Source organism: Rhinopithecus bieti, unplaced genomic scaffold (assembly GCF_001698545.2).
Source record: "Rhinopithecus bieti isolate Rb0 unplaced genomic scaffold, ASM169854v2 scaffold_5948, whole genome shotgun sequence".
Classification (NCBI taxonomy): Eukaryota; Metazoa; Chordata; class Mammalia; order Primates; family Cercopithecidae; genus Rhinopithecus; species Rhinopithecus bieti.
The window spans coordinates 3122893-3146102 of NW_016805422.1; the positions used below are offsets into that span (position 1 = coordinate 3122893).

At 40.7% G+C, this 23210-nt stretch overlaps 2 protein-coding genes across 13 annotated transcripts in view; one reads left to right on the forward strand and one right to left on the reverse strand.

Moving 5' to 3' along the window:
• Nucleotides 1-23: 23 nt before the first annotated feature.
• HNRNPK (heterogeneous nuclear ribonucleoprotein K) lies at nucleotides 24-11226 on the reverse strand. 10 transcript variants are annotated; one of them, XM_017872382.1, is made up of 17 exons: nucleotides 11107-11226; nucleotides 8990-9069; nucleotides 8803-8887; nucleotides 8309-8406; nucleotides 7605-7661; nucleotides 6050-6093; nucleotides 5107-5179; nucleotides 4510-4581; nucleotides 3894-4007; nucleotides 3472-3600; nucleotides 2530-2837; nucleotides 2341-2395; nucleotides 1937-2020; nucleotides 1555-1570; nucleotides 1395-1477; nucleotides 815-984; nucleotides 24-96 (listed from the first exon to the last, which is right to left on the reverse strand). In XM_017872382.1, the coding sequence occupies exons 3-17, from the start codon at nucleotides 8858-8860 to the stop codon at nucleotides 63-65; spliced, it is 1395 nt and encodes a 464-aa protein (XP_017727871.1). In that variant the 5' UTR covers nucleotides 8861-8887; nucleotides 8990-9069; nucleotides 11107-11226; the 3' UTR covers nucleotides 24-62. The 10 variants fall into 10 exon arrangements, with proteins under 10 accessions (XP_017727871.1, XP_017727872.1, XP_017727873.1 ...); XM_017872383.1 differs by lacking the exon at nucleotides 11107-11226 and adding an exon at nucleotides 10757-10870; XM_017872384.1 differs by lacking the exon at nucleotides 11107-11226 and adding an exon at nucleotides 10723-10851.
• Nucleotides 11164-23210, forward strand: part of RMI1 (RecQ mediated genome instability 1) — a 49942-nt gene continuing 37895 nt past the window's right edge. For 2 of the 3 annotated variants that reach the window (XM_017872380.1, XM_017872381.1), the window contains exon 1: nucleotides 11164-11495. In XM_017872380.1, coding sequence (XP_017727869.1) covers nucleotides 11175-11495 — 321 coding nt within the window. In that variant the 5' untranslated portion in view covers nucleotides 11164-11174. The remainder of the gene's footprint in view (nucleotides 11496-23210) is intronic. The other variant, XM_017872379.1, reaches the window with a different exon arrangement.

The window sequence follows — 23210 nt, forward strand, 5'->3', positions numbered from 1 at the left end:
CTAGTCTTAGAAAACTTTCCAGAATACTGCTTCACACTATAAAAAAGAAAAAATATCTTGCATTAGAATCCTTCAACATCTGCATACTGCTTCACACTATAAAAGAAAAGAAAAAAAAGTGCGAATTAGAATTTTTGCTCGTAACATCTTAATCAACATCAAGACAATTTCAATGATAAATTAAAATGATCAACATGTCCATTACAATTAGAAGAGTTCAAAAACCGTAAGCAATTACAAATTAAAGCAATGTTAAATGTCAAGAAAAACGAGCAGTAAATCAGACATTAGTAGAACAGAATTAAGAAAACGGAATTGAAAGTTGTTAATATTTGGTAGGAAAGACAAAGAATGCTAGTAAGGTGTGAAATGCTGCATTTTACAGCACCAATCATTTGTCCTGTAGAGGCATGGCCTGTGCCATATGGCAGACTGTGATTTGTTGTCGATTTAGTTATCTAAAAACAACAAAATCACTAGTCTTCCACACAGAACTAGGCCAACATCCAATGAATCTTCTATATTTTCTACAGGCTCTGTACAATTTTGTAACAAGTGGTTTTGGCAGCAGTTTTCACCAGAGAAATGAGAAGTTTGCTTGGTTAAGGCTTCTTCCAGCAAGATTAGTATTGAATGTCTTCGTTTTTAGTAAGAAAGCAGAAGAAAATCAAGGCAAACTATTAGAATGTTTAGAAGTTAGGTCCCCAAAAGGTTGAGACACCATGGCTTCTAAAAGAAAAAAATCAATTGAGAAGAAAAGCTCTTTAAAGGTTTTAGTATGTATAAGCTAACACAAAGCTAAACTTTAACTGACCTGTTCTGCAGCAAATACTGTGCATTCTGTATCTGGTCCTGTGTTCCTGTAATGGTAATGATCCGATCTTCGGATCCTTCTAAAGGCTCATCAATTTTGATCGAAGCTCCCGACTCATGACGGATTTGTTTAATCCGCTGACCACCTTTGCCAATAATAGATCCAGCCAACTGAAAAGATTTTTTAAAAGTATGTGTTTACGATATACTTTTACCATTTACTACCTGTATTTTCAAGGAGCATGAAGTGTATTAATTTTATTCATTCAGACTCTTGGTTAACTGATTATCTAATGCTCCCTAAACCTGTCAAAGTTTGAGTTACAATGCATTTATGTCACTTACTAATGTTATCCTTAATTAGCTAATTAAGGGCTCAAAACCCTCAACTATTTTTATTAACAGCACTGATCACTTGACAAGGCTCAAACAGCAGAAAACCCAGCTCACTAAAGCCTATGAACATAACCTCATTCCTAAATGTGTATTTTTGTTAAAACCTTCTGAATTAAAAAATAAACAGAAAGGAGGAATAATCATAAAAGTGATAAAATGTTCCTCATAGTATTAAAAATACTTACATCTTTGGGAATAGTTACTTGTGTAGTAATAATAGGTCCACCAAGATCACCATATGAGCCACGACCCCCTGCATAGGAATAATCTGATTTAAATAATGAGCAGTAAGTTCATTTAAAAAGTATGAAATTAATGTTTGATTTCACAAAGGAGAAAACTTACCATATCCGGAGCCACCCTAAAACAGAAAAAAAAAAAAAATAGAAAATTACTTTGCTGTTGTAATTACTACCTGTACTTTTTAAAAAAATTCATTCAATAAAAACGGAGTCTTGCTATGTTGCCCAGGCTGGTCTCAAACTCTTGGGATGAAGTGATCCTCCTGCCTCAGACTTTTTTGTAGTTGGGGTTGAGTGAGCACCACTGCACCCAGCTTCACTATTCAAGTATTTTAATACTCATAAAATCCCTCTATTCAGGAAACCAAAGTCATCCCGTATCCTATTTTCAGTAAGTATCCTCTGGGGAATAAAAAACTTACTGGAGAGCAGGTAAACATCTTAAATTATCACTGATATACACACGAACAACCATGATACTCAACCTGTGGTTCATAAGCCATCTGCCATTCCGATGGGCTCCATGTATCTATTGCAGAGTCCCAAGTTTCATCAGCACTGAAACCAACCTGTTAGCAATAAAAATATTAACATGAACCTGCACTGTATTTTGTTATAGAGCTGTTTTTATATGCCTAATTTGCATGTTACATTAAAACAAAAAAAGAGGGTACATATATAGGCAGCAATTATGTAATTGAGGGAACAAAGCTCAGTAAAGTCGTAATCTGCCAGCAGCAAATAACAGAAGTAATGATTTAACTAGTAATTCAAACAAAATTTACTTGTAAGAAAAGTTTTTTAATTACTATAACCTTCAACAAAATGTGAACTATATTGTTACAACCCTCACATACACAGAACACTGGTAATAAACCAAAGTTCTTACCATGCCATCGTAACGGTCTCCAGGTCTCCCTCTTCTGTCATAGGCCATGAGGTCTCTGCAAGCATAGTACTTGTTGTAATCTAAACTTGTTTACATGCCACACATATCAAATCAAAGTCTACCTTGTGTATCACTAAGCGCAGCTTCTTGTAGATTAACAATTCATAGATGAAAAAAACAAAAACTTACCCCCCTCTAGGTGGTGGTGGTGGAGGAAGAGGAAGATTCCGAGCTCTGCTACCACCCCGGCCGCCTCGTCCAGGAGGAGGGGGAGGCGGTCCTCGACGAGGGCTCATATCATCATAATCTCTTCTAGATGGAGGCATGGGACGCCCACCCCGACCAGGAGGCATTCTGTCAAAACCACCTCTTCCTCGCATTGGAAATCCCACTGGGCGTCCACGGCGGTCATCAAACATCATTGTAAAACCACCATAATCATAGGTTTCATCGTAAAAATTTGGATCATAAGGCTGTGCACGTCCTTTGATGGGAGACTAAAAACAGAGATAGAACAAACTTACAGACTGAAGAAAAAGAGCCCCGCTTCATACCAACCCTTCTATCATCAACAAAATACAAGTCATTCCCCCATCAGGAGGTACTAGAGGCAGAAACAGGAATTACGTCAACACTAACAGTAGCAAAGTAAAGATTCCCAAGAAATCCAATACTTTTGGCAAGTGCTAAACGTGAGTGAGTTCTATTGCCTGTGCAGGGAGAAGTAACAGCTTGCTCTTACACTTAGACCATAAGAAACCACAAAGCCCTCCCATTTTACACATAACAAACTACAATGCACATTTCACAACAAGGGCTGAAGAGATCAGAATCTTGGCAAGCCTGTAATTCATACTGAGGCACCTGAGATAGGAAGCCCTGCAGCATAGTTACAAAGACACAAGCAACACTCTAGGAAATTCATTCGAAGGATCAAGGGCTCTAGAAATACCACCAACAAATTACCACTCTCCACCATTTCTAAATTAAAGTGATGGCTGAAGCCAGGTGATAGAAAATTGCTAGGGAAAGGGCAAATAAAGACTATTACACTAAATGATCTGAAGCTACTTTTGCAGGTTATCACTTTGTTTCATAAAACCACATGTAAAGAAACGTGTTCAGAAGTACCTCAGATATAAGATCAAGGATGATCTTTATGCATTCTACAACCCTATCGGGTTTTCCTCCAATAAGAACAACTCTGTCAGTGGAATGAGGACAGCATTCCTGGAAAAGCTTGATGGTGGTTTGAGTGTTCTGTAGTAAGATCATAAAAAAAAAAAAAATTAGAAGAAAATTAGCTTTCGTAGGTTCAGTGAAAATTACATTTGAATTCAACAATTATCCCCCCATAATATAAAAACCTCATTATCGCACAACTTTGCAATAGTATAAAAATTTTGACAAATAGCAATGCCAGACATTTTTTGTCATTTGTGATAAGCAATCTTCGGAGGGAACTCAGAAGGGAAGTGAGAGAAGCTCAAAGAAACAAGTCTATATGAAAATTTACTTTCCAGCAAGGCATATGGCAGAATTTTTTTTTTTACCTCTCGAAGTTCTTTGATTTTAGCACCTTTGACCCCAATAATTCCTCCTGCTAGACTCTGATGAATCAACAGCCTCAACTCGCAGTCAAAGTCACTTCCTTTATAGTGTTGGTACTGTGGAGGGAGAGTTATAAAATTTTAGTCTCAAATCAACAATTCCCCAATACACACTTATCTGCTATAAGCGTAACAATAATATACTGTTGCAGTGAGCAACCTGAATTTATATTTCAATAACTTTACCAGTTATGTGCTTATTATCCTCAATAGCCAGGCCCAAAAAGGACATTCTGCACCACCTTAAAAAACTATTTTATTTTCAGGTCCTGCAACACCATACCCACACTGCAGCCATTTAGCATGTCGCTGTTACCACAAAATTATTATTAACATTCAAATAACACCATAATAAAAATGACTGCAAAGCACTTTGCAAATGTAGTTAATTCCCACTGCAGCATGGAGCAGGGTCAACAGTGAGTTGTAAGACCATTCATGTATCATGTTTTTAAGCCTTTTTCTATAGAGATGGGAAAAGCACACTATGTTAAAAATATAATCGATCCTATGGGCCAGGCTCCATACTTCAGTGGGGTTCAATGGCACTATGACATACATTTAAGCATTCCACAGCATCAGATTCGAGCGGGAGCTGGCTGGTTGCAGTGGGTGATGGCAACTGCAGGCCCTGAAAGTAGAAAAATAAGAGTAATAGGTTAAGTGTCTAGCGTGATCAGGCTATTGTCGCATATATTGGTAAAGCTACTACAACATATTTTAAACCTAATTATTAAATGAGAAACTGCTTTACTCAACATTAAAATGATATAAAACATAAAATACTTTTCTCTATATACCTAAGTGAATTACGTAGTTGTAAAATCCCAAATCTAAATAATTCTCCTTTTCAACATATTCCCACAAATACTCTAAAAAATCTTTCTAAAACTAAAGCCCATAAAATACATACTAAACCCATGAAAGCACATGACCACAGATAAGTTCACATTTACTCCAGCAGTGGTCAGCCTGTTTTTTGTTTTTTTTAAAAAAACAAATTATGTATGTACAAAATTATGTAGCACGTTAACATACTGCTGAAAACTGTTATATCCATTGTCTCTCCACCTCCCCCATCATACCCCAATACAATACACTTTAAACATTTCCCCCTCATATTGTCAAATATATTTAAAAAAAAAAATGAGCCTACCTCTTCCAAGGTAGGGATGATTTTCTTCAGAATTTCTCCAATTGTTTCAATATCAGCACTGATACTCAATATGCTGTCAAACACCACAAATACCAGATAATACAAAAAAGGCGGAAAAGAAAAATGAGTTTTGTTTGTCACCAAGTCATACAAACTTTTACAGAGATGTAACATACAATTATTTAATATTCCCCATTTAAAGTAGCCTATTTATAGATTTCTCACATGCATTTTGTTTTATACCCAATACAGACATGATAACAATATTAGGAGACTTGCAGAGAGACAGAGAGAATGGGCTTTTGGAAGGGCTCAGATTAAGTGGGCAATAAACTGACCAGAACTGAAGCAGAGTTGAATATTTATGTTCCCCGCCACCACTAAGTTAAGGATACCCTCGCTGTTACATTGGTAAAACTGGCACACCTTCTCTTAGGCAAAGTGGGGGAATATGCGAGTGGTGAACATTGTATCTGGAGTAAGGTTATGAATACCAGTTAGAAATTAGATCACTAATGGGCTCTGCAAGAAAACAAATACAAATGCAAGACAAAACAAAGACAACACAAATGAGAAGTGTAGGAAAGTGAACCAGAGTTAGCATTTCATCAGAAAAAATTATGAACAGGCAATGTTGGGAAGCAAGGTGGGCCACAAAGACAGAGCGAGAGACTATTTTGGTAACAATTTGATTTACAATGCGGCAAATATGCAACACTTGAAGCTGTGCTCCTTCCATCGAAATAAAATTAGTGGATCGTTTGGGTGGGCAACTCACGGTAAAAGTTCAGTGACAAAAAGACTTAATGGGGAAAATAAGACAGAAACTTGAAAAACAATACACCGTCTAAAGGGGATACTATTTAATTATATAAAAGGCAGGTAATAAAATACATTTCTCTCTTTCTAATCAGGCAGTGAGGCATAAACTGTTGGGACATACCGCTCGGGGCCACTGCTGTCTGGGACTGAAACACTGGCATTGTACTGCATTGGTCATTGGCGTTCGTGGATGTTGGCATTGGGCATGGGCATTCAATCAGAAGTTGTCAAGTATGGTACCCGTTTGGCAACGAGCACATTTTTGGGCATAGCCAACCAGGGTTTTCACATGGGCGTTCAGGGGCGGATGGGCCAACGTCATGGTGGGCAACGCAGGGGTAAGTCGATCCAGTACATGGGCAACGGAGATATATGGCCAAAAAAACAAGGAGAGGGAAAAGGGGGAAAAGCAATAAATTTTAATTTAATACAAACTATACTCATACTCTCAATTAATGAAACAAGCTTAAGTTGTTCTGAAGACTAACACAATAATGGACTTCTCTAAATCTGACTGTGGCTTAACATTAAGGACCTCAAATGATGGTTCTAGCCTTTTTTATTTTTTTAAGAAAAACAAACGATGTTTCAGTAGCAGGCTGGCTCATGAGGGTAGACACAAAACCTGACTCAAAGTTTACTGAAATTCTTGAGGAAATGGGGAAATTAATAACCCAGATAATTATATAGAACATCTGGATTAAGAGGAGAGAGGTTTTATAAAAGACAAAACAAAAATTCCCACACCACCAAAAACCCTAACTAATAAGACTGGTTTGGTTGTCTGGAGGTTTTAAAACGCATTCCTAGATCCTAACAGGCAAGTTTGTAAAATTTTAAACAAATTTTCAAGTTCAGTTTACAGTAATCAAGAGGAACATACAAAGATCTGCGACCAAGAGAGAAATGAAATACTGTCAAATAAGTACTCGACACAAAGTTATTTGCCTCATTTTAGCAAGAAAACATTAAGAAATGTGTACACTAGGAGAAAAAAAATTTAGAAATTTTGGTGTAGCCAAGTCCTACAAACGTGCTCACTTCTGGCACTGCCAACATTTAATGTGTCTAATCACAAGAGTCAACCCACTGTAAAATGAAGACTCAAACAAATCATAGGCATTGACGAACAGTTTCCCAATTATAAGATTTCCCAATTGTAAGATTAAGTGCCTACTCTATTCTTTACCCATATTTAAATCATGCAACCTCAACATTAAATTCTTTGTGCTCCATGTGCAAGCCGTCAAAGAACAGATGGACATTTTTCTTCCCGAAGAAAACAAAAAAAATTTTTCTGGATTTAACCAGCCACCTGCAATGGTTTTCAGGAATACTGTAATTGATTCACACACAGGAAATGGTGCAATCAAGGACTTTTACACTTTGTTGCTATTTCTAATTAAGATGTTATCTTGCTTGATGAAGTGAATAATTTGGTGGACTCTTATTAAAATGTGAAGAGGTTTAATAGAAACCACCCCCCCAACCCTGCTCAATCTGGGCTTTTGTTAAAACAGGAACGGATAACTTCGAAATCAATTCTGTAATAATAAATTGTTACAAATGTCTTGTAGCTAAACTATGAAATGATTTCTAGGATGTAAATCTTTAAATTTCTATAGACATATAAACTGAAAGCTGCTCGTGTAGTAGTTTAATCTCTTAATACTTACGTCTGTACGGAGAGCCTTAATATTCTTGCCTCCTTTTCCAATCACTGCCCCAGCATTCTGGAGAAGACACAAAGACAAAAAAATTATTTTGCCTTTCCCTAAAATTAATGTCTACCTATACTCTTAGGTTTTGCTAAAAAATCCTCTAACCTATTTGTTATAAGAATAAAAATCTACCTGGGGATGTAAAACGACCAGGCCAAAACAAATCAAAATTAAAATATAATTCTAAGTGCTTTGAGGACTAAATAGTTTGGAGTACTCAACATCAGAAATACACCAAGTATAAAATAAAACTAAGCACAGATTTTATAGCACCTTTTGGTAAAATAAATCAATTAATTTAGTTTTAGTAGGTACCTTCATATTGTGACCCATGATAAAACAATAAACTGCCAACCAAGCAGTTTCCTAAGGAGTCCACACATAATTAAGATTTAATCTATTAATACTTTAAGAATCACACCCTCCTCCTAGCTTGACCTGTAGTGGTGGTTCACTACAGCAAAGGCTTTAATCTTAATTATAAGTGGAATAACAAAACCACCAGAGCCTTCAAGTCTGTTTAGAAAGAACCCCAAACAAAATGTTTTATATTCTTCAATCTGTAAAACTTTTGACTTTCTAGAAAGCCAAACCAGACCTTATCTTAATTTCCACTTGAGTATGAACCCCCTTCAAATTTTCAAGAATAAAATTCATACCTTGCTCTGAAGCAGAATGCGTAATTCAACCATCTCATCAGTGTTTCTAGATCTTTTAAATGCTTGTTCCTCTTCCATATCTTCTGCAGGGCGTTTACCTTAAAAATTAACAGTTCAGATTTCAAAGAAAGCAGCGAAGTCTCCAAAGCAACTCCATTCTGTTTCAAGAGACTTGTTGCTAATCTTAGACATGTTTTAGAAAGGCCAAAGGCATTGCTATAGACTTTAACCTTATGCTTCCATCTAGTAAAATGCACCAAACACAAAATACTGTGACAAAATACTTCAAAGGCCTTGAAATCCCAAAATGCAAGGAAAAAATTTTTATATGCAAATCAGTTACTTCTACTTCATAAATAAAAGCTAATATGTAATTGACAAATCGCTGAATTAAAATTATCTACATAAACAGAAATACCAAAATTTCACCCCACACTTCTAGGCAATAATTAACAGAATAAAAAAATACTGTTAAAATTAAAATTTATTCTCACCAAATTCACCATTGGTTTCAGTGTTAGGGAAGGTTTCTTCTGGCTGTTCAGTTTCCATATTCTTTTATTAAATGGGCACACCAATCTGTTGAAAAATAAAGAAGCTAGTACATTTGGCTTATTGGAAAGCAAGCTGGAAAAAAAAAAAAAAAAAAAAAAAACCACACACACTGCATCTAGAACGTACCAATTATTATATATCCTTGCAGAGCACAACTGAAGCGTTCTGGGTCGGACCAACAACTGACACCCCAGTGCTGCAGTAGCCTATAAGAACCAACAGAAATCAAGTTTTGCTTTTATTTATTCCTATTACTGAATATTTGTTTCTGATCACAGTCAACACTGATTTGAACCCAAAAAAACTAGCTGTTTCTAAAAACTTGACTAATTTTAGGGTTTCACAATTCAAATGACTGCCAAAAAAAATACAAAATTCAAGGGAGCCTGGTTTGATTTTTTGCTAAGTTAGAACAATAACTTTTAGCCACTGAATTAACTCCCAATACAGCAATGAATTGTTTTATACAGCACGTTCACAAAAGCCTGAAAAGATTAAATGTCATCCACAAAGCATACATTTATGAAAAGTTACAATGCATCTTATTCACTGGAAAAACTAATTTAATACTAAAACTTCTAATTGCTTTTCTATTTCTTTCGACTCATGCCTGAAGCGATCTTACGTGACAAGATCAAGACAAGATCGCCACTGCGAACACATCCATCAACAATCTACCGGAGGGATAAATCCAAAAATCTAATACAGGACCAGATCCAAACTATCACACTACTAGTCTATAAATCAGCGAAGCTAATGGAGCCCTTGAAAACTAACAGTCACTAGCGGACTACTTTAAATTAGGCTTGAGAGAGTACAACCCGACAATTACGCCTGTAATATGAAAACTAAAGTGTCTACGCGCCAGAACAGTCGACAGGCCTGCAAACAGCCTTTTTAAGCTTCCCTCTTGTCGGGACTAGGAGTTGACAAGCGGCCTCTACTAGAAGGTTGGCTAGACAGCAAAGAGCCAACGATCGAGGCACTTTTATGCCTCCCATTCTCCCATACCGTTGGTAGACTTATTGCTCTTCTAACGACTAACTGAAACGACATTCTCCCGGCCCAGCACTCAATTTCTGAGGTGGGGTGGGAGAAATTTGGATAAGAAAGTTTAAGCAAAAATAGCAGGGCTTATCTATAAGAATAATGCTGCCGCGCGCTGCTCACCCTTCGGGTCCTGCAGTCACAAGTCCCCAGACCCCGAAAATCCGCTAAGTATGTGCTCGACTGGCCAAGCGCCAACGCGCCCTCCCCTCCCCGCCTCCCGATACCGGGATCGGAAACAGCCGGGTAACAGGACTCGAAAAAGCGAGAGTCGATAGCAGAAGCGCCGCCACCTCTCCTCACCCGGATCCGACAGGAAATGGCGGCCCGCGTAATGGCGACTACGTGCTACTAGGCGGAGCCGAGCGCCGACCCCCTCCCCCACCCACCACGCGGTCCCGAGGTCTCATCCCCCGCATCCTCCCCCCATCGCCCGAGACAAAGCCACCGAGGCAGCCCTGACTGTTCCATCCCCGCCGCTCCAGCTCCGACCCCGGGCCGGGAGACCCAAGGTGAGGCGGGGCTCACACAAAGAGAGCGGCGGCGCGACCTTCTCCCCCAGCCGGGCTCCTTTCCTCCACGAGGTTCCTAGTTCCCAGTGCCACATAGCTCCAGCTCATTCTAAAGGCACATGCCTCACGAATCCCCGAAGTCTCTAAGACCACAACGCGGACTGCGGATACACACTCAGGGAAATGGCGGAGGTGGGGGAGGGGACACCGGGCAACGTTCCCACTCGGAGAAGCGGCCAAACACCAAGGCGGCCCCCAGAATGCCTCCCTCAAGCCGAAAAACTGGGCTCCGACCCTCACCTCCACGAGCCGCTCCCCCAACCCGGCTTCTCACCGCGCGAGGCCGCCGTCTCTCCGCCGCCGCGCCGCCTCAGCCGGTCAGAGCTAGACAGAAAACGAGCGCAGGCTCCCCTCCCCCGCCTTCTCGCGTCCTCCCCGCCGTCGCGCCCTATTGGCTGCCAGGGCTTCGGCGATGGTGCGAGGGCAAAGCAATTGGCCCGAGGCCACGTCAATCAAGGCAACGGGGGAGGCGACAACCCCGCCTCCCGCCAGCGCCTCCCTTCGGGCTGTGAGGCCACTGAGGGCTCGAGAAAACCCGGGCTTGGGAAAAGTCAACGCAGCCTTTCAGGGAGGCCAAACCCATGCCCGAATCAGCAATACCCAAGCTCCAATAACTCCAATTACCTATAGGCCGCGAACAAGTGGGACACAGGCAAGACGTCGAGGTCGGTGCAGCAGAGAAACAGAGGATAATGGCGTCTGCAATGCTGTCGCCTGGAGCGCCCTCCTCCTTTCTCGTTCGCGCACTCACTAGCTGGGGGGAGGAGCGACTAGGGGGCGAACCTCTCGCGAGGTCTAACAACTGCCTAGTTAACGCGCACAGGGAGGGGCCGGGGAAGGGGCGTTTTCCAGGCCCCAAGGAGTCCTTTGGGGTTGGAGGAGGGGCGCGAGAGCGCGGCAAATCGGGCGGGAAGAGGCAAAAAGGGATCTGGGAGAGTGCTGCGGCGGTTCCTGTCCTTACAGTTGCGCGGCCCAGGGACCGCTGTTGCGCGAGGGAAATGCGGGACGCCCAGGTCGGTGCTTGGCCCAGACTTATGCCCCTGTTTCCGCAGCCCACACTTGCGCCCGAAGCCCCTTACCCCACCCCGGGCTGTGGGCTGAGGGACTAGCTGCGCTGCGGTAAGTGCGGGCCGCCTGCGTCAGCTGTTCCCGGCCCACGCTTCGGAAACCCGCTGTTTGTAACGGTCCGGGGCCTCAGTCAGCCAAGGCTGGGCCCGGAGGCGCAGCTGGCGGTTCTCGGCCCGCCTTGCGCTGGGGCGGGAGCCGGGGAAACGCGGGGCGAGCCTGGGAGTCCTGGAGAACTTCTCGCCGAGAAGGGCACAGGCGGTTTCACAGGGCTCTCCGTTCTGATGAGACTTTCCTCTTGGGTAATGGCACCTGAGATGGAAGTATTTTGTAGTGTCGTCGCTGTAGTTTATTCCGATAAAATTTTTAGACAGTAAATATCGCACTCGTCTCCTAAGATGAATGCATATCGCTAAATACGTTGTAGACCTCCACGTTCCATTCAAATCGCTTGTCTTATTGTGGCAGTGATGAAAACAGATAAAAACCCCCAAACCCTCGCCCTCAAACGTGCTCCTGTTCTAGCGGGTTCAGTTCGCACTTGCATTGTATTCGGTTCCTTCTTTCTTTTTTTTTTTTTTTTGAGACGGAGTCTTGCTCTGTCACCCAGGCTGGAGTGGCAGTGGCGCGATCTCGGTTCACTGCAAAGCTCCCGCCGCCTCCCGGAGTTCACGCCATTCTCCTGCCTCGGCCTTCCCTAGAAGCTGGGACTACAGGCGCCGCCACCTCGCCGGCTAATTTTTTTTGTTATTTTTAGTAGGACAGGGTTCACGTGTTCGCCAGGATGGTCTTGATCTCCTGACCTCGTGATCCGCCCGCCTCGGCCTCCCAAAGTTGTGGGGGATTACAGGTCCCGGAGCCACCGCGGCCCGGCCTCGGTTCCTTATTTCTAAGGCTCCTGTGCCAACCTTTCATGACTTCCTTTGTTAAGGCACATAAGGTCACTTTCAATCGGTGACAACCCTGGGAAATCTCCAGCCCTGGTAGTACCCGCTTTCCACATCCTTACTCGTCAACCTTCCGGCCTCCGCCCACAATCCCAAACTCATTTTGAAGCATAAAGATGTTATAATCTGCACATGAAGCGAAATCCACCATTGACCGAATACATTCATATATATTTTAGTGGTGATGATTTTGTGCTGATTCATTCCTGTTATGTTTCCTTCTTGGGTAATTTGCAAAATATATATACCAGCATTCTTTTAAATGGCCATGATTGCATCCACCCAGCATCTTTTACTTGCCTGATTAGAGGAAAACTTGTTAAGGCACACTGAGGATTTCGTGATAAACACCGGTATTTACATTCTGGGAGGATACGTTAACACATACTGTTAGAACATAATGTCCGGGATTGTGGAGTTTATAAAAGTTCTCTTTAAGTGGTAATATAATTTTTAAAATGGTCCCCACCATGAAGAGTGTATGATCTTGTTGGGTAGGTAAAACTTAACTCACATTTCAGCTCTAAAACACAAAGTTCAGAATTTTATTAAATATTCGACGTTGATGAGATTATGTAGGGGATGGGGATACTTGGATTATAGAGATTTAATCCGCCAGTTAGGATTTGCAACATTTAATTGAGTTTGTCATTGAAAATCTGAGACATGTAATTGACACTAATATGCACAAATAGCGGTACGGTAATAATGATGCTGTACTTTCTTTAAAGTTAGTATGTTTGTTGCAGTCATCATTTTCTTGATAAGCAGTGATGAGTGGGAATCACAAGTAAGCAGCCCTATATAAGAACTTCTTCCTCCCTTTTTCATTGTCCAGACTGGACCCCGACTGGTGTAAATTATTCATCCCCTCTAGATGCCATTGTGGAATGGTTGCTGTTTTTCCCCCATTTGATTTCCTCTTTACTTCTTTTAATTTTTAGGTTTGCTCTTTAAATAACAGGAAAGTCTGTTTTTTCTCCATCCTTTTATTCTCTGTTTGAAATTAAGATTTTTCAACCCACTAATTTTATACCTGTGTTCATTCAAGAACTTACCATAAATTCATTGACTCCAGTTTTGTGTAATTGGTTCTATGGTGTATTGGTGTAGTGATCATTTTGGACTCAGTGAATTTAGACCCGATGTTACTTAGATGTGAGATTTACTTTAGATGGGCTAATACAATTGAGATTGTACACTATCCAGCTGGATTATTGTTTAAAATAATATTTGTAACTACTGTTTCTTGAGTTCCCCACTGTGTGCTAAACCTTGTGCTGGCAGTTTAATACTTTTTAGAGTTCTTTAAGTTGTTAGTTATCTTTGTTTTATGGATGAACGAGCTAATACTAAGAAGCTAAGAAACATATCCAAGGTCACATAGCAAAATTGGGTTCCAGATTCTCTTTTCTGTCTTTTCCTTACCTTAAGTTATGGAGGATCCACAAAAACCTCCTCTGATTACTTCTGATTTCAGTCATACACAGTATAAATTTTCCTCCCTAATTTTGGAGTATCTTCTCAAAATTCCAGGATTACCTTGAACTCATCCTCAATGAATTAAAATGTAGACTTACCTTTATTGTTTAGATGAAGATAATGGAAATGTGGAGTAGATTTAAATATTCGTTAGTGCTTTTAAGTCTCGGCTGTTGTCGCAATTGCACATGTAATGTCCAAAAGGAGGACACTCCTGCCTCACTTTTTATTAAAAAAAAAGATGGGAATATATGAGGCTGACTGAAAATTAATCTGGAAATCAAATATGCCTAGACCTTCGTGGTAGGTGATAAAATTTTCCCACTTTATTCTCTTTTGTTTAGTTCCTGGCAGTCCAGATCTAGAATGTATATTAGTGTGATCAGCCAAGTTTGTCATTCACACAATGCTAATCATCTTTCTTAAAAATGTTTTTTTCCTGATTATAAAATTAATGGGGATTAAGCTGTATGTAATTTTATATGTGTTCTTTTCCCCCCAAAAATGTAAATAAATGTATTTCTGTGTCATTAAATTATTCTTAAAAATGGTTTCTTTAAAGATTTCATACCTTTTCATTTCATGGTGGCGGTGAAATATATTTAACTTTTTTCCCATTTTGAACATTTTGTTTGTTTTTTTCAAACTATAAAAACTCACTGGTAAACACTCTGCCACATAAATCTTTGTCTTTATTTATTTTGTTAGTTATTGATGCAAAAAAGTTGTGCATAGTTTTGGGGTATATGTGATAATATATTCACTTAATTTGTAAAGGTCAAATCACAGTACTTAGGATATTGTCTCCTTAAATATATGGCTTTTTTTTGGTCCTTATTTATGATTGTGTCCTTTATTCTGGAAAGTGAAAGAAGTGGATAATATGGTATGAACATACTTTTTTTTTTTTTTTTTTCCTGAGACCGGAGTTTCACTCTTCTTGCCTAGGCTGGAGTGCAGTGGTGCAATCTTGGCTCACTGCAACCTCTGCCTCCTGGGTTCAAACGATTCTCCTGCCTCAGCCTCCCTAGTAGCTGGGATTACAGGCATGCGCCACTACGCTCGGCTAATTTTTTTGTATTTTTAGTAGAGACGAGGTTTCTCCATGTTGGTCAGGCTGATCTGGAACTCCTGACCTCAGGTGATCCATCCGCCTTCGCCTCCCATACTGCTGGGATTACCAGCTTTGAACATATCTTTTTTATTATTTTTTTATTTTTTTTTGAAACAAAGTTTCATTCTTGTCACCCAGACTGAAGTGCAATGGCACAATCTCAGCTCACTGCACCCTCTGCTTCCTGGGTTCAGACGATTCTCCTGTCTCAGCCTCCCAAGTAGCTGGGATTACAGGCATGCGCCACCAAGCTTGGCTAATTTTTTTGTGTTTTTAGTAGAGACGGGGCTTCTCCATGTTGGTCAGGCTGGTCTTGAACTCCTGACCTCAGGCGATCCACCCGCCTCAGCCTCCCAAAATGCTGGGATTACAGGCATGAGCCACCACGCCCGACCCGAACATATCTTAATGTATAATTTAAAAGACATTGTTTCCAAATTTATTATTATTTTTTTGGACAGTGGAGTTCTTTAGGATCAGGAGCTGTTCTTTGTACATTTAGCACACGGGAATTTGTGCTGCCCTTGCTAATCTCCACCTCTGAGCTGCTTCTACCTGCTTGTGACTATGGTTACCCAATTTCCCAAGCAAAGGAAGGGTGAAAACCTTAGGAATTTTCTGAAGGACTAGATGCCATTAATATAATTTACCAAATTATTAAAGATCTCAATTATTAATATCCAGTCTAAACTTTATAATATAGATCTTACTTAATATTTTTCCATTTGATTAAACATTTTAATAAGCTTTTCTGTAGGAAAATAACATATTATGCATCTTTTTTAATTATAATTAAGACATGCAATTGTAGGAATTGTATCAGTATCCTAGATCAATCCTACTTTCTACTTCACTGTTAAGTGAAGAGATCTGTGTAACAGATGTACATTAGCAGTTATTTTTTTTCTCCTGAAGTTCTTGACTTTTTGATAAAATATTTGAGAATAGTTGTATTGGAATGCTTATACAGTGTTAAGTATCTCTTATCACATTTGCTTGTGTTTTACAGGTGTCTTGGTTATCTTTTGGGTGTTCAGTCACTGGAATTTTTTTTGTTTGCCTAGTTATGATAACATTACTGTGAATTTATAGTATGTCGGCTTCAGAAGTTGAGAGTAGTACTTAGAGTTATTAATTAGGACTGACACACGTTTAATGGAAGTTTAGTTGTTGGGGTTCACTGAGCAGTGTTTTTCAGAATTTATCCCAACTTCTGGCTGAAAGGAGTTTTGCCACTTGCGGTGTTCAATAGCACATACAACCGGGCGCGGTGGCTCACGCCTGTAACCCCCAGCACTTTGGGAGGCCCAGGCCGCGAGGTCAGGAGATTGAGACCATCTGGCTAACACGGTGAAACCCAATCTCTACTAAAAATACAAAAAAAATTAGCCGGGCGTGGTGGCGGGCGCCTGTAGTCCCAGTTACTCGGGAGGCTGAGGCAGCAGAAGAATGGCGGAAATCGGGGAGGCGGAGTGTGCCGTGAGCCGAGATTGTGCCACTGCACTCCAGCCGGGGTGACAGAGCGAGACTCCGTCTCAGAAACAAACAAACAAAAAAGTAGCACATACAAGGAAGAGCAAGTTTGGAATTTAAAAAAATGAATTAAAAAATAAACTGATGCATAAGCCTTAGCATATCAGTTTGTAATATTCAAAAAATGTAAAATTATTTTATGTGCTATGTTAGTAGAGTTACAGCAAAAGGAAAGGTAGTACTTAACTGCAGCACTATGTCGAAGCTATCACAAAGATAAATATAGTAGGTGTAGGTGATATTTTAAGTTTTCTTTCATTTGATTTTGTAAATGAAACAATTTAGAAAACATTAGATGAACTTGTTATTTACGTGAGACCTGAGAAGTTTGTTCGTTATTGTACCAACAAACCACTCTTATAGAGTGGCCATTTATATGTGAATTTTATACATAAGTGGGTTTTGAATTGAGGGACTGGTTTTACTTCCTCTTTCCACTTAAGTTGACAGAAAATAGGAATGGAGATTAGCAGAATTTATGTTTTAGTTCTGGGTCTGCTTTTGGATATGATATTTATGCCTTAATCTTCATGTCTCAGTTTCATCATTGTCAGATAATACTCTATCAAAAAATTACTGTTTTGAGGTTTAGATAACATTGTAGATGTAGAAGTACATTTTTTATTGATACCTTTAAAAAATTTTAAAGTCTTACAAAATAGGTTTTATTTTCAGCAAAGTCTTCAATTCTCTGTTTATACATCTGTACCTGGTGGGAAATAGAGGATTAATATCTCTGAAATTCATTCTTGTTCATTTTCTGTCCAGCCTTGACCTTTTCAGTTCATAACCAATCAGTCTTTCTTCTTTTCTTACTGATTCATTTCTTTTGAAGTTTCAAAGTCAACTGAAAGGACACTTTGTCCTCATTTCAGTTTACCTAATCTAATGTCTGTCATCACATTTTACAACACCTTTGAAAATTATACTAGGTCCATTTGCCAGCACCGTGTTACTTAAATTTTACTGGAGGAAATAGGCACCTTATTGAATTGGTGCAACTAAGAGCCATGATTTTATTTATTTATTTATTTATTTGTTTGTTTGTTTGAGATGGAGTCTCACTCTGTCACCCAGGCAGTGCGTGCGATCTTGGCTCACTGCAACCTCTGCCTTCTGGATTCAAGTGATTTTCCGCCTCAGCCTCCTGAGTAGCTGGGATTACAAGCATGCACCACCACACCCAGCTAATTTCTGTATTTTAGTAGAGATGGAGTTTCACCATGTTGACTCACACTCCTGACCTCAGGTGATCCACCCACCTCGGCCTCCCAAAGTGCTGGGATTACAGGCTTGAGCCGCCGTGCCCGGCCTGCCGCCTTATTGTTTTATTTTATCATTTTCTGCTCCTTTTATGCCTTCTGTTAGATTGTTTTCTTTATTCTTTGTTTTCTCAGCTAGTTTGAAAGTTGTTATATTTCTATTCTTTTGCTGTTTACCTTCAGTTTTTTAATTGGAGTATAATTTACCTTCAGTAAAATTCATATTTTTTGGTGTATAGTTCTGAGTTTTGATAAACAGATACAGTCGTGTAACCACCAACCACCACCACTATTGTCATGTTATAGAACAGTTCCATCACCTCCAAAATTTTCTTTTGCCCCTTGTTGTCAACCTCTTTCCACATTTCCAGCCTTTGGCAACCACTGAACTGTTTTCTGTTTGTATAGTGTTGCGTTTTCCTGAATGTCATATAAATAGAATTATTCCTTCACTTATACTGAATTTGACATTCATACATATCATTCTTTGTGTCCATAGTTTATTTTATTATTAAATAGTATTCCATTGTATGGATATTATCAGTTTATCAATTGACCAAATTAAGGACATGTGGGTGGGTTTTTTTTGAGACAGAGTCTCAGTCTGTCACTCAGGCTGGAGTGCAGTAGTGCAAACATGGCTCACTGCAGCCTCAACCTCCTGGGCTCAAGTGATCCTCCTACCTCTGCCTCCCAGGGAGCTAGGACTACAGGCATGCGCCACCACATTCAGTTTTTTAATTTTTTGTGAGAGATAGAGTCTTGCCATATTGCCCAGGCTGATTTTAAACTACTGGCCTCAAGTGACCCTCCCACTTTAGTTTCCCCAAGTGTTGGGATTACGGGTGTGTGCCACCACACCTGGCCATATACAGGATTTTAATGGATGTCAAAAGTATTTACTCTCTTGAGTAAATACCTTGCAGTTGCATTGCTGGGTTATATGGTAAGTGTATGTTTTGATTTCTAAGAAAATGCTAAACTGTTTTCCTTTTGTTTTGTTTTATTTTGTTTTGAGACAGGGTCTTGCTCTATCACCCAGACTGGAGAGCAGAGGTATGATCACAGTTCACTGCAGCCTTGTCCTCCTGGGCTCAGGTGATCCTCCTCCCTTAGGCTTCTGAGTAGCTGGGACTACAGGCATGCACCACAATGTCTGGCTAATTTTCGCATTTTGGTAGAGACAGGGTTTTGCTGTGTTGCTCAGGCAGGTATCAAACTCCCAGGCTCAAGCAGTCTGCCCTCCCTCAGCCTCTCAAAGTGCTGGGATTACAGGCATCAGCCACTGCACCTGGCCCAACTATTTTCCTTTGTAGAAACCTGCCAAGCTCTTTTCCACAGTGGCTGTGCCATTTTGCATTCTCACTAGCAATGAGAATTCTAGTAGTTGGTATTGTCAGTTATTTTTTGTTTTATTTTATTTTTTTTTGAGACGGAGTCTCACTCTTTCGCCCAGGCTGGAGTGCAGTGGCCGGATCTCGGCTCACTGCAAGCTCCACCTCCCAGGTTTACGCCATTCTCCTGCCTCAGCCTCCCGAGTAGCTGGGACTACAGGCGCCCGCCACCTCGCCTGGCAAATTTTTTGTACTTTTTAGTAGAGACGGGGTTTCACCGGGTTAGCCAGGATGGTCTCCATCTCCTGACCTTGTGATCCGCGTGTCTCGGCCTCCCAAAGTGGTGGGATTGCAGGCTTGAGCCACTGCGCCCGGCCGTTATTTTTTATTTTACGTGTGTAGTGATATCACCTTTGATTTTAATTTTGCATTTCCCTGATGTCTAATAATATTGAACGTTTTCCTGTGTTTATTTGCCATCTGCATATTTTCTTTGGTGAAGTATCCATATCGTTTTTCTTTTTTTTTTTTTTTTTTTTTTTTTTTTTTTGAGACGGAGTCTCGCTCTGTCGCCCGGGCTGGAGTGCAGTGGCCAGATCTCAGCTCACTGCAAGCTCCGCCTCCCGGGTTCACGTCATTCTCCTGCCTCAGCCTCCCGAGTAGCTGGGACTACAGGCGCCCGCCACCTCGCCCGGCTAGTTTTTTGTATTTTTTAGTAGAGACGGGGTTTCACCGTGTTAGCCAGGATGGTCTCCATCTCCTGACCTTGTGATCCGCCCGTCTCGGCCTCCCAAAGTGCTGGGATTACAGGCTTGAGCCACCGCGCCCGGCCCATATCGTTTTTCTTTTTGCCTTCTGTTTGTTTGTTTTGTTGAGACACGGTCTTGCTCTGTTACCCAGGCTGAATGCAGTGGTGTGACCTTGGCTTACTGCAGCCTTGACCTCCCAGGCTCAAGTGATCCTCCCATCTCAACCTCCTGAGTAGTTGAGACCACTGGCACATGCCACCATGCCCACCTAATTTTGTTTATATTTTTGTAGAGACAAGATCTCAATATGTTGTCCAGGCTGGTCTTTAATTCCTGGGCTCAAGTGATCCTCCTGCCTTGGTCTCCCAAAGTGCCAGGCTTATAGGTGTGAGCCACTATGCCTGGACTGAAGTATCCTTTCAAATCTCTTTCTCATTTTGTGGATTAAATACTTAAATGTAAGACCTGAAACTATGAAACTACTAGGCAAAAACTTTGTGGAAATGCTTCAGGACAGTGTTCTGGGCAAAGACTTTTCTGGGGTAAAAACTTAAAAGCACAGGCAGCCGGGCGCGATGACTCAAGCCTGTAATCCCAGCACTTTGGGAGACTGAGGCAGGCAGATCACGAGGTCAGGAGATCGAGACCATCCTGGCTAACACAGTGAAACCCCGTCTCTACTAAAATACAAAATTAGCCGGGCGTGGTGGCGGGCGCCTGTAGTCCCAGCTACTTGGGAGACTGAGGCAGGAGAATGGCATGAACTCGGGAGGCGGAGCTTGCAATGAGCCGAGATTGAGCCATTGCACTCCAGTCTGGGTGATAGAGTGAGAGATTCCATCTCTTAAAAAAAAAAAGCACAGACAATGAAAGCAAAAATCGACAGATGGAATTATATTAAGCTAAAAAGCTTCTGTACAGCAAAGGAAATAACCAACAGAGTAAAGAGACAACCTATTGAATCAGAGAAAATATTTGCAAAATATCCATCTGACAAGGGATTAATAACAAGAATATATAAGGAGCTGAAACAATAGCAAAAAGCCAAAAATCTGATTTTTAAAATGGGCAAATGATCTGAATAGGAATTTCACAAAAGAAGATGTGCAGGTGGCCAACAGGTACATGAAAAAAATATTCAACATCGTGAATCAGGGAAATGCAGATCAAACCATAATGAGATTTCATCTCACCCCAGTTAAAATTGCTATCAAAAAGACAAAAAAAAAAAAAAAGATGCTTGTGAGGATAGAGAGAAAGGGGAATGGTAGGACAGTTTAATTGGGAATATAAATTAGTATAGCCTCTGTAAAAAACAGTATGGAGGTTCCTCAAAAGAATAAAAATAAGGCCGGGCGTGGTGGCTTAAGCCTGTAATCCCAGCACTTTGGGAGGCCGAGACAGGCGGATCACAAGGTCAGGAGATCAAGACCATCCTAGCTAACACGGTGAAACCCCGTCTCTACTAAAAAATACAAAATCTAGCCGGACGAGGTGGCGGACGCCTGTAGTCCCAGCTACTTGGGAGGCTGAGGCAGGAGAATGGTGTAAACCCAGGAGGCAGAGCTTGCAGTGAGCTGAGATCCAGCCACTACGCTCCAGCCTGGGTGACAGAGCGAGACTCCGTCTCAAAAAAAAAAAAAAAAAAAAAAAAAAAAAAAAAAATCTACCATATGATCCAGCAATTTCACTGTAAGGTATAAACTAAAAGGAAATGAATGTGTTGAAGAGATATCTGGATTCCAGTGTTCATTACAGTACTATTTACAGTTTCCATGATATGGAAAAGCCTGAATCCATCAGCAGATGAATGGATAAAGAAAATGTGGTGTATATACAATGGAATATTATTCAGTCATAAAAAAGAATGGTATCCTATCATTTGCAGCAACATGGATGTAACTGGAGAACATTATGTTCAGTGAAATAAGCCAAGCACAGACACATATTGCATGTTCTAACTCGTGTGGGATCTAAAAAAAGTTGATCTCGGGAAGGTAGAACAATGGTTACCAGAGGCTGGGAAGGATAGGGAGGGCAAAAGGTATGAAGATAGACTGGTTAATGGGTATAAAAATACAGTTAGAGGCCAGGCACAGTGGCTTATGCCTGTAATCCCAGCATTTTGGGAGGCTGAAGCTGGCAGATCATGAGGTCAGGAGTTCAAGACCAGCCTGTCTAACATAGTGAAACCCCGTCTCTACTAAAAATACAAAAATTAGTCAGGCGTGGTGGTACGTGACTATAGTCCCAGCTACTTGGGAGGCTGAGGCAGGAGAACCATTTGAACTCAGGAGGCAGAGGTTGCAGTGAGCCGAGAGAGTGCCACTGCACTCCAGCCTGGGCGACAGAGCTAGACGCTGTCTTAAAAAAAAAAAAATACAATTAGAAGGAATAAGTTCTAGTGTTTGATAGCACTGCATTGTGGCTATAGTTAACAATAATTTAGTATTTCTTTCAAAATAGAAGAGAAGGTTTGGAATGTTCTCAACAGAAAGAAATGATAAATGTTTGAAGTGGTAGATATCCTAATTACCCTGATTTGATCATTACACACTGTATGCATGTATTGGAATAGCACATGTACTCCATATATATGTACATTATTATGTATCAATAAAAAGTATTTTGCTCATTTTAATATTTGTTTTCTTTCTTTCTTTTTTTTTTTTTTTGAGACGGAGTTTTGCTCTTGTTGCCCAGGCTGGCGTGCAATGGCACTATCTCGGCTCACCACAACCTCTGCCTCCTGGGTTCAATCAATTATCTTGCCTCAGCCTCCAGAGTAGCTGGGACTACAGGCATGCGCCACCATGCCCAACTAATTTTGTATATTTAGTAGAGACGGGATTTCTCCATGTTGCTCAGGCTGGTGTCTAACTCCCAGCCTCAGGTGATCGATTTCTCCATGTTGCTCAGGCTGGTGTCTAACTCCCAGCCTCAGGTGATCCACCTGCCTCGGCCTCCCAAAGTGCTGAGAATGTAGGCATGAGCCACTGTGCCCAGACAATATCTGTTTTCTTACTGAATTTTAAAAATTCTTTGGATATTCAAGATATTTCTTTTGTCAATTAGATGTTTCTTCTAGACTGATATGCATGTGTGTGTGTCTTGTCTTTTTATATTCCTAACAGTGTCTTTCATAGAGCAGATGTTTTAAATTCTTTTATGTATCATGCTTTTGATGTCATTTTAAAAAATTTTTATGTGTGTGTGTGTGTGAATATATATATATATATATA